Source organism: Jaculus jaculus, chromosome 6 (genome assembly GCF_020740685.1).
Source record: "Jaculus jaculus isolate mJacJac1 chromosome 6, mJacJac1.mat.Y.cur, whole genome shotgun sequence".
NCBI lineage: Eukaryota > Metazoa > Chordata > Mammalia > Rodentia > Dipodidae > Jaculus > Jaculus jaculus.
The window spans coordinates 76,804,086-76,818,055 of record NC_059107.1 but is presented as its reverse complement, the minus strand read 5'-3'; the positions used below and the strand labels follow the sequence as shown (position 1 = coordinate 76,818,055).

The following is a 13,970-nucleotide window of genomic DNA, read 5'->3' as shown; positions in this document are numbered from 1 at the left end:
GTCTTTCAAAAACAAATGTGGGGGCTGAAGAGATGGCTTTGTACTTAAGGCATTTGCCTACAAAGCCAAAGGATCCCGGTTCGACTCACCAGGATCCACTTAAGCCACATGCACAAGAGATCGCATACGTCTGGAGTTCATTTGCAGTGGCTGGAGGCCCTAGAGCGCCCATTCTCTCTGTCTCTCTCTTAAATAAATAAATAAAATATATTAAAAAAACAAAACAAAACAAATGTGGATAAAGGTCCAGTACAGAAGACGAGAACTTTGAGGTTCCTAATATATCAAACCTAAGTAAGCAGACCAGCCAGCCTTTATTTGTCCTTGTGATATTTGTGGTCAAAGGGATCAACCACTGTGGGCTCCTGATGAGAAGTTATTTAATGAGCATCTAGTATGTTCAGAATTGTGTACCACTTTGATTCCTGGGGGGGAGTCTAACTTCAGCACCAAATAAGGGTCGAGGGGCCCACAGGGCAGCATGGCCAGGTCGCTGCTCGGAATGGGGCTGGGGTCTGCAGGCCGGCTGGCTGGACTGGCTCCTCCGTGGGGGGTTAGCGCCTCATGCGCCGTCCAGCCTCGGATCCAGGGCACCCGAGGCCCAAACTCTCCAGACGCACACTTTATCCTCGACCCTTTCTGCACTTTTCGCAATGGTTGCAAGACACCGGGCCAGGATCCGCAAACCCGGAAGTGGATTCTGATTGACCCCCCTCTCTTCCCGTAGGCGCCGCTGACGCCGGGTGGGGGCTGCGGACTGCGCCCTGCGGTGGACAGTGAGCTCCGGGCAGAGCGCCTGCCAACGCCGCGCGGAGCTGAGTCCAGGTGACAGCGACGTGGGGTGGCGGCAGAGGCCATGGTCGCGGCTGCCCAGGGCTGGGAGGGATGGGGACTTGCTGTCCCTGAAGGGGAGCTGGAGCGACGGGACTGTCTGGGCACTCCGCCTGTCCCGCAGGCCGTCCTAGCGGCGCCCGGGGTCGCGGCCGAGCAGCAGCTGCAGTGCCGGGGAGGGAGGGTCGGCCGAGGTCCGGGTGCTCCCGCCGGCCTTGCCCGCCGCAGGCCGAGCGCCCTGGGGTGTCGCCGCGCTGCCAGCCGAGAGAGCGAGCAGGGGCACGTGTCCTTCCCCATGGCAGTGACAGGCCCCGGAGGGTGAAGGGACCGAGCTCCGCTGGTCTCCCTCCAGACGCGCACGCCCGGGTGCTGAGTCATCTGACCGCAGTGTTGAACATGGGGAGGAGACGCGGCTCTTAGGGAATTTGGGGATCGTCCTAAAATTTAAGTGGTGGCTCCTCTGAGTTAGGACGACAAAGGGGCTTGCCTGTCTGGAGACTTCGGGGACTGGTAGGTAATGCCAGCCTAGGGCTCTTTGGATCACTGTCTGGTCAGGACGTAAATTATGGATGTAGTTTTCTCCTTTCTGCTCTGGTTTGTGTTCCTGAAGTTCCCGGGACAGAACTAAAGCTCTGAGGTTTTGACTATCGTGGGAATTAATGACACACACTAGTGTTGTATTTTGGGTTGTAAACATGCATTTTTTTTTCTCCTCTCAACAAAAACTAATAGGTTTGGTTTGTGCTACACGTACAGCCTGACAAAATTGCCGGAAGTAAATTGCAGGAAGTTCTAGTTTCGGTTGCCTTTAAATTGTGCTTGGAGTTACCACATCTTCCCTAGAGCGATTCAATGCAGCATTTAGGGGAACTTTTATCTCTAAGAACGTAGGTCATGCTTATCCCCATTCCCCCTAGCAAAGCATAAAATTGTATAGTGTATTGAAGGGATTGGACTTAATTAATTTGGAAGAGGAAGAGAAGTCTTTGCTATTAATACCATCTAGTGGCTGAGGCTGTAGCTTAGTGGTAGAACACTTGTTAGGAAACACTGAGTTCAGTCCCTAGCTCAGAGAATAAAAAAGATAGCATACGTTGAGTATTTTTCCACTATTAACTCTTAATTCTCAGAACAAACTCACTGTGAGAATACTGTTATTATTCTCCTTTTATGAACAGGAAAAGTTGTTTATATTTCTGATAGTTGTATAGAACTGTGTGATTAGTATTTGCTGTTAATGTTGTGTTTTTTGGTACTAGGAATCGAGCCCATGACCTTCAGCAAACTTTCTACCACTAAGCTACACTTCTGGAATCCCTTTTGTTTTGTTTTTGGTGCTGAGTTTGAGGAAACAGTTTGGAGGCAAGTTTGGAAGGAGGAGACTAATAGGCATCTCAACAGCAAGGAACAGGTTTTATTTAGAGTGGAGGGCCTGAGAGGTTGATGCCCCAGGTTCCACACCACTATGACCCTGGGAACAAGAGTGTGCACTGAGTGGCATGTGTTGGGAGGTTTTATTAGCCTCGGGGTAAGGACATTCTAGCTGAAAAATGAAGGGGGAAGTGAGGATGTGGGGGCTGCAAGCTGTCTGAACTGCAAGCTGTCTACATTTATTTTAGTTTTTCTGGGTGGTAAGTCAAGTGGCTTCTTGTGGCCTAAGATGGTGGTGGGACTAGGGAGATTGGCAGACAACTGATTATCTCTGGGCAGACTGTGGCCCCAGTTTGTCTGCAAGTGTGCTATCTCTGGGCAAACCCCCTGGTATCTGTCCAGGGTATGTTTGCTAAGTCCTTCACTGAGGAGTAAACCCAGGGCTTCAAGCATGTTAAGCGGGTGTTCTACCACTGACCTCCTAGCTCCTATTTTGTTCTTACAGTTCTGGGGATGGAGCCCAAGGCTTCATGCATGCTATGTAAACTCTCTACTCAGCTACACCCCTAGCCCTTTAAAAGATTATTTTGAAAAAGGGACTTGCTAAATAGCTGAGGCTGGCATCCGACTTGTGACCCTTCTGTGTCAGCCCCTTAAGTGGCTGGGATTACCGGCAACTAATTTTAACAGTAAGCTAGCTCCAGGTAAAAATTTCTACTTATGTATTTTTAAAATACTTCCTGCATTCTTAATCCAAAATTATCTAACATATAAGTACACTAGTAAAATTGTAAATTAGGTCTTTTATTATACTAAACATTCTATTATTTGGTATCAGTAAAATAACATGATTTACATACATAATATGAAGAAAAGTGATGCATACTTGTTTTTCTTTGCTTCTGTTTAATTTTACACAGGGCAAGTACCTTGGTTTTGATCTGAGTAACATTCAAATGAAACTTAGTTAAAGCTTTGTATGCAGAGGACAGTCTCCAATCAGTAAACTCAATAAGCTGGAAAAGAATGATGCTGTCATTGAACAACTTGCAAAATATCATCTATAACCCGGTAACTAATTTTTAAAACAGTTTTTTATTTATTTGCAAGAAGAGAGGGAGTGAGTGAGTGAACATGGGCGTGTCAAGGCCTTTTGCCACTGTAAATGAACAAGAAGTTGATGTCTCAGCTGTCCCAATACTTTTCCAACACTGCTTTATCCTGGAGCAGGGAAAATATCAAGAGCAGTGGTGGGAGAATATGTAAAATATCTTATCTAGTTCAGGCTGCTGTTAAGAACTTCGGAGTGACTAATTGCTAGAAAATGCAGAACACATCTTGTCAGTAAAGAACTGGTTTTAGTTTTATGTGCTGGCAAGACTCTTTACAATTGTCTGGGTTCCATTTAATCTGACCATGCTGTGTAAATGGAGGTCTGAGATAGGGCAGCTCCTTTCTTGATAGCTCCCTAGGGGCCTTTTGGGCAATAGGGATGCAAAAGTCATGGAAGTAAAGCCCTATACCTGTCTTGTTAGTGTGTGTGAGTTCAGGTTTTTGTTAATTTCCTAGTAGCTATAACCCTCCCCCCCCCACACACACACACTTTTAACATCACTGTGAATGGATTACAGCCAAACGAATTCAAATTCAGGTTTTGGAGAAATGACCTTCCATGATAATAAGTTTAAAAGGGAGGACTTACAAAATTTGACATCAGTGAGACATGTAAAGTTTTTTTGCATATGTTGTTATCAAAAAAAAAATCTCAAGTGTGTGTGGGTGGGCGGGTGTACTGGAGAGATGGCTTAGCAGTTAAGGCACTTGCCTACAAAGCCTAATGACCTGAGTTTAATTCCCCAGTTCTTATGTAAAATCAGATGTGGAACGTGCATCTGGAGTCTGTTTGCAATGGATGGAAGCCATGGCGTGCCCATTCTCTCTCTCTCTCCTCTCTCTCTCTGCTTGTAATTAAGTTAAAAAAAAAAAATCTTAAGGATTTCTATAAAGATTAAAAAAAAAATTTTCCCTGCCAAAGGGTGTCATCTTAGCTCAAGGTTGATGTTGCAGTTAGGTTCGCATTGCTGGCAGAAATCACCCAACCAAGAGAGCAGCTTTTGGGGAAAAAGGATTTACTTTGGCTTATAGACTCAAGTGCAAGCTCCATGATGGCAGGGGAAAACAATGGCATGAGCAGAGAGTGGACATCACCCCCTGGCCAACATAAAATGGATAATAGCAACAAGAAAGTGTGCCAGACACTGGCAAGGAGAAACTGGTTATAATACCCATAAGCCTTCCCCAAACAACACACTGCCTCCAGGAGGCATTAATTCCCAAATCTGCATCAGCTGAGACCCTAGATTTCAGAACAACTAAGTTTATGGGAGACACCAGAATCAAGCCACCACAATGGAGGATAAAATGGAGGACCAGGTTATGCTTTTCTTTTCCCCCAGAGTCTTACAGTATAGCCAAGATGGCCTCAAACTCATAGCAGTCCTCGTGACTCAGCCTTCTGAGTTACTAAATCTAATTCAAGTTAGTCTGTTCACTTCTACCCTTTATCACAAAGACTCCTTATTTTAAATGTTAGCTAGAAAATTTATAGATTAAAATCCCTTGGGCTAGAAGGATGGCTTAGCAGTTAAGGCACTTCTCGCAAAGCCTAAGGACCCATGTTCAACTCTCCAGATCCCATGTAAGCAGGACACACAAAGTGAGGCAAGTGCAAGGTTGCACATGCCCACTAGGTGGTGCAAGCATCTGGAGTTTGATTTCAGTGGCTGAAACCCTAGCATGCCAATTCTCTCTCTCTCTAAAAAAAAAATAAAATAAAGCCGGGCATGGTGGTGCACACCTTTAATCCTAGCATCTGGGAGGCAGAGGTAGGAGGATCTCCATGAGTTCAAGGCCACCTGAGTCTACATAGTGAATTCCAGGTTAGTCTGAGCTAGAGTGAGACCCTACCTCGAAAAACCAAAAAAAAATAGAGAAGGATGTGTTGTGTTGTAGCCCAAGTTGGCCCCCAACTTTTAGCAGTTCTAACTCAGCTTCCCAAATACAGTACACCACACCATTAATTGCTAGCTGGCTAAGAAGCTATGTAGAATTTAAACTACTTAAATTCACTCATCAACATTAACATTACTTGATACTAAAAGATGTTCAGTCTTTTTCTCTTTTCACCTTTTCGGAGTTCCTCCAGGCCACACTTTGCACAGATGACTCACCAGCATGATGTTGTGGTCGTGGTGTGATTTATTGCACCAGAAGGGTATGGCGCAGTCCAGCCAGAAAATAGGCCCAGGTCAGAGTCCAGGGGGAGCCTGGCACAAATTCCAAGTTTTCTTTGATGCCCGCAATGAGTGTGACAACCATGTAGAGCATTGTCTGCCAGCCAGGAAAGCTCTCTGGTATGTGCTGCTTAGGGTTGCTCTCGTAGACACTGTCTGCCTACACTTAGAAGCATTCCAGACTCCCAGAGACAAGCAGGCACTGAAGCAGCGCAGGTACAGGAACCAGCCTGTTCTCTAGGGAGGTGGTGTGTTCTTGGAAACTCAGCTATATGCCCCAGCCAGGGCCCAGCCCCCTCCAGGGGGCCTTTCCAGGGGAGCAGTCAGGCCTGCCATGTTGACACCTTTGTGTCCACCTTTGTCTCTGAAGCCACTGAGGCTTTGCCTTCATTTGTCTCATTTTCAAGTTATCTACTGGAATATCTTTACTTCTCATCCCTGTTTAACATTTTAAATATGAACTGTGAGCCATAATGGTGCATGTATGCCTATGATCCTTGCTCTTGGAGGCTGAGGCAGTAGGAGTTCAAGGTCATCTTAGGCTGTATAGCAAGCTCAAGACCTGCCTGGGATACATAAGACTTTTATCTCAAAAAATTCCAAACTCAATAAGATTTTGAAAGCCAAATCTTATCACTTGGAAGGTACAGGCAGGAGAATAAGAAGTTCAAGGCCTGTTCAAGCTATGTAATGAGCTTTGGGATGGCCTGGAGCTCACAAGACCCTATCTCAAATAAACAAGCCCCAGAGGTCCTCTTGCTTTTGCCTTCCTAGTGCTGGAAATACAGGTACATGTTATGCCACTCAGGATTTCACATGGGTGCTGGGATCTAGACTCAGGTCGTCATGCTTATGTGTAAGCACTGTACTACTGAGTCATTTCGTCACCTCCTGGCCTTGAACTCTTGATCCTTCTGCCTCAGCCGTCTTAATGTTGGGATTACAGGTGTATACCACCATGCCCAGCTTGGATCTAACTTTGGAGTAATATATAAATGGTGTCCATTAGCAACAGACTGCTTTCAATAAGCAAGAGAAGTGATAGGGACATGATCTAGGGTTGGTAGCAGGGACACTGGATGTGGGAAGAACAGCAGGAGAGGAGAGCAAAACAAGAGTTATTTCAAAGGATGCTGCCTTGAGAGGTCCACCTGGTAAGTTAAAAATAGGGAGAAATGTCTTCAGAAGAAAGATGATTTTAGTCCTGAATCCTTTGGGCACGAAGGGCTGACAGACATCTAGGAGGAGGCTGCCTGAAGGGAGGTGGAGGAGTTTCAGGACCACCCCTTCAGTGAATGGTAATGACACGTCCTCCTGTCCTCTTGTTTAAGATAGGACTGAATTGGTCAGTGCTTGTACTTGCAAGAAACAAGCCAACTATAAGCAGGAAAGGAATTTCTTAAATGATCCTGAGTGATGTCAGAACCTCTAACAGGACCAAGGAACCAGGCTTGTAGATCACATAGCCACAGATCATGCTGTAAGACTTCCCCACCAAGATCTCTGTTGTTCCCACTGGATACAGGTGGCATGTGGCACTGGTCATATTCCCATTGCCACCACTTCTCTGCCTCTAGATGTGGCTGCCATCTCCTTGCCATTGAATACTGCATCTGTGTGGCTTTTGTCCCTAGTTCTAACTCCAGGTCTGAGCTGGGGGTTCTGGGGACAGTGTCACATGTCCTTACCCTTGTTGAGGCCTCGTTTTTTTTTTTCAGATACCATCTTCTAGATATGGAAAATGAGCCCTGGTTATAACAGCTAAATGGCTACCTACTTTTGATTCTAATGGGTTCTTTTTGGGCATCTGATTTTTCCATAATTATTTTACTGTTTTTGGTGCTGTTGGAGATTGAAACCAGGGCCTTGTGAATACTAGGCAAGGTTCTACCCCGGAGCCACAGTGCAGGCCTCTCCCCAACTATAACATGAGCTTTATGGATAGGTCTTCAGGCTTCTTTCTACTTATTGTCTATCTAATTACATGCATACAGCAGGTATTGAATAAATAACCACCAAGCAGGATATGGGGAGATAGTTAAGTTGGTAAAGTGCTTACTTTGCAAACATGAGGACCTGAGTCCAATTCCCAGAACCTATGTGATAGCTTTCTGATGTTTGGGAAGCAGAAACAGGGGGTCTCTGGGGCTTTCTGGTCTGCTTGGCTAGTTCAGGCAAGTGAGAGATCCCGTCTCAGAAACAAAAAGGTGGAGAGTGCCTCCTTGTTTTCCCTCTCTACTACCTCTTCCCCTCCTTTTCTTTCATTCCCTCCTGGTGCTAGGTTTTAAATTTAGAGCCTTGTGCCTGCCAGGCAAGTATTCTAGCACTGAACTACATTCCATGAATTGTTTAAACAGTGAAGATGACTGAAAATGTTGACTCCTCAGAAGATTTGTGTGCAGGCTTTAAAAATGTAGTCTTTGGGCTAGAGAGATGGCTTATTAGTTAAGACACTTGCCTGTGAAGCCAAAGGACCCAAGTTTGATTCCCCAGGACTCATGTAAGCCAGGTGTACAAGGAGGCTGTGTCTAGAATTCATTTGTGGTATCTAGGAGGCCCTGGCACATCTATTCTCTCTCTCTCAAATAATATATATATATATATTTTAAATGTACCAGTCACCATGTTTGGTTATAATTGCTTTGTGATTTTGTTTATATAAATATACTTTAATTTTTTTTAATTTTATATATAACAGGTGATACTCTATTTTAAGTTGGGTTTGTTTGCTTATTTAAGTGAATAAGAAAGAATGGGCATACCAGGGCCTCTGGCCACTGTAATGAACTCCAATCGCATGTACCACCATGTGCATTTGGCTTACTTGCATATTGGGGAATAGAACCTGGGTCCTTGGGCTTTGCAGGCAAGTGCCTTAACTGCTAAACCATCTCTCCAGTCCACAGGTTATACTCTTATCCCCTCACCCCAGCTCCTGTTAGGGGCACTCTTCAGTGGGGTTATGGTATTCACTGTGGGGTCATGAAGACCTCAGTCATTCCCTGTGGGGTTGCAGGGGGACTGTTTCTTAGGGTATTCCTACCTATTCTGTGGCTCTTACAATCTTTCTGCCCCCTCTTCTCCAATGTTCCCTTAGCCATAGCAGGCTTGCTGGCAGTCTGATTCAGTGTTAAGTTCTCTGTAGCGTATGGATTTCTGCTTTGATAGGTTTTGATTGTTCACTGTATCTGTCACCATTGCTCTGGTACTAGTTGTCAGACTATCAGTAAGAACAGTTGCAACTTCCTCTGCAGTTTCTCCCAGGCCCTGGCATGTCTTATGGTGGGTAGTCAGTTATCTTCTTGTTTTACTGATGGATCTTGGTTCACCTCCATTTTCTCTGCCATCTGTAAAATGAAGCAGATTCTCCAAACAAGAGTGAAAACAGCTCGGGTTAAAGGGGGTATGCAAATTTATTTAAGATATTTCATATATATATATACACACATATATATATATATGTATTTATGTATGTATGTATGTATGTATGTACGTACGTACGTACGTACGTACGTACGCACGCACGCACGCATGCATGCATGCATGCATTTTTTTTTGAGAGAGAGAAAGGAGAAAGAGAGAGAATGGGCACACCGGGGCCTCCAGCCACTGCAAATGAACTCTAGATGCCTATGCCCTCTTGTGGATCTGGCTTATGTGGGTCCTGGAGAGTTGAACTGGGTTCCTCTAGCTTTGCAGGCAAATGCCTTAACCACTAAGCCATCTCTCCAGTCTGAGAGATTTTGTTGTTGTTGTTGTGCAAGCTCACTTCTCTTCTCTGGAGAGCAGTGAGGGCTTCTCTCTGAAGTCTGAGTTTCCAGACCATGGGATTCTGAGTTGGTTTCCAGTGCCAGATATGAGATCTCTCCCTCTGAGCAGGTCTTATGTCCAATCAGAGAACAGTTGGTTACCACAGAGGCTGCATGCCACTAACGCACATGTGTATACTTCTTGACCAGCTGGTAAAAATAGTCATTTGTTAAATTTCTTTCCCTTAGGTGATCCCCTATGTTGGCACCATTTCTGAGCAGTTGAAGCCCGGATCTCTGATTGTAATTCGTGGGCATGTTCCAAGTGATGTGGACAGGTGAGATCAGCTATCAGTTGCTCCTCGTGATTGTGGAATGGAAAACAGCAGATCGAGGAGATGTCATTTTGATGTTTTGAGGCTTGAGTTGCTTTATTTCTGGACCCATCACAGTGCTGAGCAGATGAGGAGTAATAGGATGAAGATTATTGGGTTAATTTCATGCTACAAGTCTGACTTCAGTATTGTCATAGTGTCCACTGACTGAAGAAATCTTGACATTGTCTAACATTCCCACAATATCTCTTAAGAAAGTCTCATTAGCTTTACTGAGTGCCTGCTTTGGGTACAAACTCTGGATATATTAGTTTCTTTCTTGTTGCTATGACAAAATGCCTTAGAAAAACAAGGAAGAAAGGGTTTATTTTAGCTCACAGTCTGAAGTCCATCATGGTGGGTAAGGCATGGTGGTGAGAGTGCTTGTACATGTGGCTGCAGGAGCATGAGGCAGCTGATCACGTCATGTTTGTATTTAGGAAGCAGAGAGAGAGTACTGGTGCTCAGCTTACTTTCTCCTTTTCGTTCAGTCCAGGACCCAGACTATGGGATGGTGCCACCCACATCCAGTGTAGTCCTTCCCACATCAGTTAGACCTTTTGGAAACCCTCTCACACACACCCCAAGCTGTGCCTCCTAGGTAATTCTAAGTCCAGTCAAGTTGCCAAAGAAGATTGACCATCATAGGTTGTGTCAGGGCTTCTGACACCCCTACCACTGATTTAAATAAGATGGAAATGAGCTCACTGAGACCTGAGCTTTGAAATCAGGTCCATTAGTTCCCAACTTGTGTGGCCTCAGGGGAGGCCCCTTGTTTAGGGTCCTCACAGCTAGAAGTCCAGCTTCACTTCCATGCTTTGAGAGGCTAGCTGTATGTGTGTGGTGGGATAGGATGGGGTGGAGCAGTGGTGGGTGAAGAGCAGGTGCCAGAAGTTTTCCTGGTACTTCCATTCAACAGCAGTCTATAACCACAAAGAGAGCCCCGGCTATCAGCAGTTGGGAAAGGGAGGTTCTTATTCTAGCCCTGTTTGGACCCCGCTCAGGCTTGTGCTGTATAACGAGAAGAAGACAACGCATCTGCCCCCCCTAGGCCCAGTGTGTGAGGGCATAAGGGCTAGCTATTCACCTGGGTGGAGGTGGCCGGCTTTCCCTATGGGTTAACTTTGAAGGCTCATGTGGTCCTGCTCTGCCCCACCCAGATTCCAGGTGGACTTGCAGCATGGCAGCAGCCTGAAGCCTCGTGCTGATGTGGTCTTCCACTTTAACCCTCGTTTCAAAAGAACCAATTGCATTGTTTGCAACACTCTGACAAATGAGAAATGGGGCTGGGAGGAGATCACCTATGACATGCCCTTCCAAAAAGAAAAGTCATTTGAGATTGTGATCATGGTGCTAAAGAACAAATTCCAGGTGAGTAATAGAGAGGGGATGGGGCGGTCCTCATTAGCCAGAGTGAGGTCCAGGGAGCCTTCGCATAACACAGAGAAGCTGCCCCTAGCACCTCACACTCAGGCTACAGGAGGCAAGTGCCTGATTGTGTGCCAGGCACCACCCTGCCCTTGGTGGCCACATGGGGAAACAAGTCCAGTGTGGCCACGTCTTATCAGGTCATGTTTCATGCTTTTTTTTTTTCTTTGTCTTGTGGTGCTAAGGTATTGAACCCTGGGCCTTTCACGTGCCAGGCAAGTGCTCTTCCACTGGGCTACATCCCCTTCTTAGGTGCTATTTCTCCAAGCAGGACTGAATTTTGAACTGATACATGATCATGCCAGTTTTAGAAGAGTGAGTTAAGACCACCACCCAAAGTGTGGGGAAATCTACATACACATGGACAGGTGTGCCTTGGGAAAGGACTTAGGAAGTCTCACCATAAGTTCTGGGGTTATGGTGAATGCAGCCACTGTCTTCCTAGAATGCTCTGTCCCTTGGGGGTGCACATGAGGTTGAATTTGGCTCTAGAAGCTCTCCCCATGCTGGCCTTGATGCCCATGGAGTCTTGCAGGCTTCTGTGGCTTCAGTGAGGGTGTTCACATCTTGGTATCTTGCTGTAAGTCCTTCTGTCCTGGGGTCACTGATCCCCTAAGCTTCTTAAGCCCCACTGCCTTTGCCCTTCTGCCTTTCAGAGCCTTGGTCAGTACAGTTGTCCTTGTCTTCTTGCACTGGTTGTATGTAGGGTTTTTAACTCTTTAACTGAGAGGCCCTACTGTGTGCTGCCTGTTTCCCTTATGGACCCTGCCATGGCACCTGGCATTTGGAGAGATGGAGGAGACACGTGCCCTGTCCTATGCCTAGCACTCTGCTGAGAACTCACAGAAGCTACTTTATCATCCCTCACACCCAGTGAGCCCACTGAGTGTGAGGTCTTTCTCATTCATAGAAAAGAAAGGAGAGTCCTAGATGAGTCAGAAAAATCACCATGTGTATTTACTTAGCAAACTCGAACACTCACTTAGGTGTCTCTCACACAGGTAGGCTCTGTTACAGTGTGTTCTGCATGGATGATAGGGGCAGTAGGACATCAGAGCTTATTCTGGTTTCCCAATCCTCCAGGCCTAGTGGGTGGGGAGGCTTGGGGGGCCCCTCAACATGGGTGTCTCCTGGGCATGCACAGGTACACACATGTATAGCACACATATTCCCAAATGTCTATACTTGTCTGAGGTGAAATGGCTCAGGCATGCTGTCAGGTCAGAAACACAGAAAGTTGTTTTCAGGCATTTTGGTCAGATGTAAGCAAGACACCTGTGGGAAAAGGTATAAAGTTAAACTTACAGAAATAAATATCTATTTATCTATGTGGTGCTGGTGATGAAACCTAGGGCTTTACACATGTTAGGCAAGTGGTCTACCTCTGAGCTACTCCTTCAGCCCCTAGGGAAATATTTAGATTCAGAGTTGATATTTTAACTGTGTTTTGGGGTCCTTGCCTCTGTATCCATCCAGGTGGCTGTGAATGGAAAACATACCCTGCTCTATGCCCACAGGATTGACCCTGAGAAAATAGACACACTGGGCATTTATGGAAAAGTGAATATTCACTCCATTGGGTTTAGCTTCAGCTCAGTGAGTATCCTTCCTAAGGGGCCGTTTGGACCATGTTTTCTACCATTCCATCAGACAAACTGTAGAAAAATTCTTTCACTGAGATAGAAGTAATATAACTGCCTCTCTCATTTGAGTACTGATTTCTCAGATGTGACAATTTCACACTGGTCAGGTGCTGCTCAGTGGCCAGGGTTTTTTCTGTGGGATCTCCACCCTACAATGAGTGTAGCAAAATGAATCCCTTTTTAGTTAAATATGGTGTATTTCCTTTACATGGGAAAATAAGTATTTCTGTCAGTTTTCTAGAAGCGGAATGTCTAAGTATTGAAAGTTTCTTAGACACTGCTAACTTGTCCCCAGACATGCTAAGTTTGTATTCTCAGCAGGTGTGCTCTGCTGCTTATGTTGTTAATATTAGATCTTATTCTTTTGACTGTTTGCCAGTTCAGCGGGGAGCCCAATGTTAAATGGATATTTGGCTTATAATTTTCTGTAATTTTTTCATGTATAGTTGTTATAGTCATCATCTAGTTGCTAGGACAAACATCCAGCCAGACACAGTTTATGGGAGGAAGGTATTTTTCTCAGACTTAAAGAGCCCAGGGGAAGTTCCATCAATGGTAGAAGAAGCTGGCTTCCTTTTATAGATCCAACAGAGATACCACCAACAGCCAGAGCTCAAACTGCTCTGCACATACCTAGTAGGGCTGGACTCAAATCCACCCCCAGTGACATCCCCTCACACCCCCAGCAGGAATCTGCCTGCTAGGGCTCAAGTAAGAAGTTTAATGAAAAGTGATTGAGTTGCTGGGGGTGGTGGCTCACGTCTTTAATCCCAGCACTCGGGAGGCAGAGGTAGGTGAATCACTATGAGTTCAAGGCCACCCTGAGACTACATAGTGAATTCCAGGTCAGCTTAGGCTAGAATGAGACCCTACCTCGAAACCCCCCCCCCCCAAAAAAAAAGACTGAGTCTGTGGGGCCAAACATTCAAACTATCATAAGTATCATTGATAATTTTTGAGATATTAAACAGATAATATTTTGAAAATATAATCTGATGTATGCTAAAATTAACCTGTGATATCTTTTCTGCAGGATTTACAAAGTACAGAGACATCTACTCTGGGACTGGCGGAGATAAGTAGAGAGAATGTAAGTATTAACTTCTCCATGAACCAACAGTTTTAAAATGTCCTAGTTGTCCTCCATGGGATAGACTTTGTTCTTCAGAATTGTTTTTAATATGAGGTCAGGATAGAAGTGATCATTTAAGAACTGAGATACAGCACATATGTAGACTATTTTCACTGACATGTTACCTGTCATTTTAAATGACCACCATC

At 45.3% G+C, this 13,970-nt stretch overlaps 1 protein-coding gene across 4 annotated transcripts in view; it reads left to right on the top strand.

Moving 5' to 3' along the window:
• Window positions 1-726: 726 nt before the first annotated feature.
• Window positions 727-13,970, top strand: part of Lgals8 (galectin 8) — a 30,131-nt gene continuing 16,887 nt past the window's right edge. For 2 of the 4 annotated variants that reach the window (XM_004662189.2, XM_045151610.1), the window contains exons 1-6: window positions 727-825; window positions 3,123-3,273; window positions 9,494-9,582; window positions 10,779-10,989; window positions 12,523-12,642; window positions 13,723-13,779. In XM_004662189.2, the coding sequence (XP_004662246.1) occupies window positions 3,229-3,273; window positions 9,494-9,582; window positions 10,779-10,989; window positions 12,523-12,642; window positions 13,723-13,779 (522 nt within the window). In that variant the 5' untranslated portion in view covers window positions 727-825; window positions 3,123-3,228. Of the gene's footprint in view, window positions 826-1,198; window positions 1,342-2,090; window positions 2,194-3,122; window positions 3,274-9,493; window positions 9,583-10,778; window positions 10,990-12,522; window positions 12,643-13,722; window positions 13,780-13,970 lie in introns of those variants that run through there. The other 2 variants (XM_045151612.1, XM_045151611.1) reach the window with 2 other exon arrangements.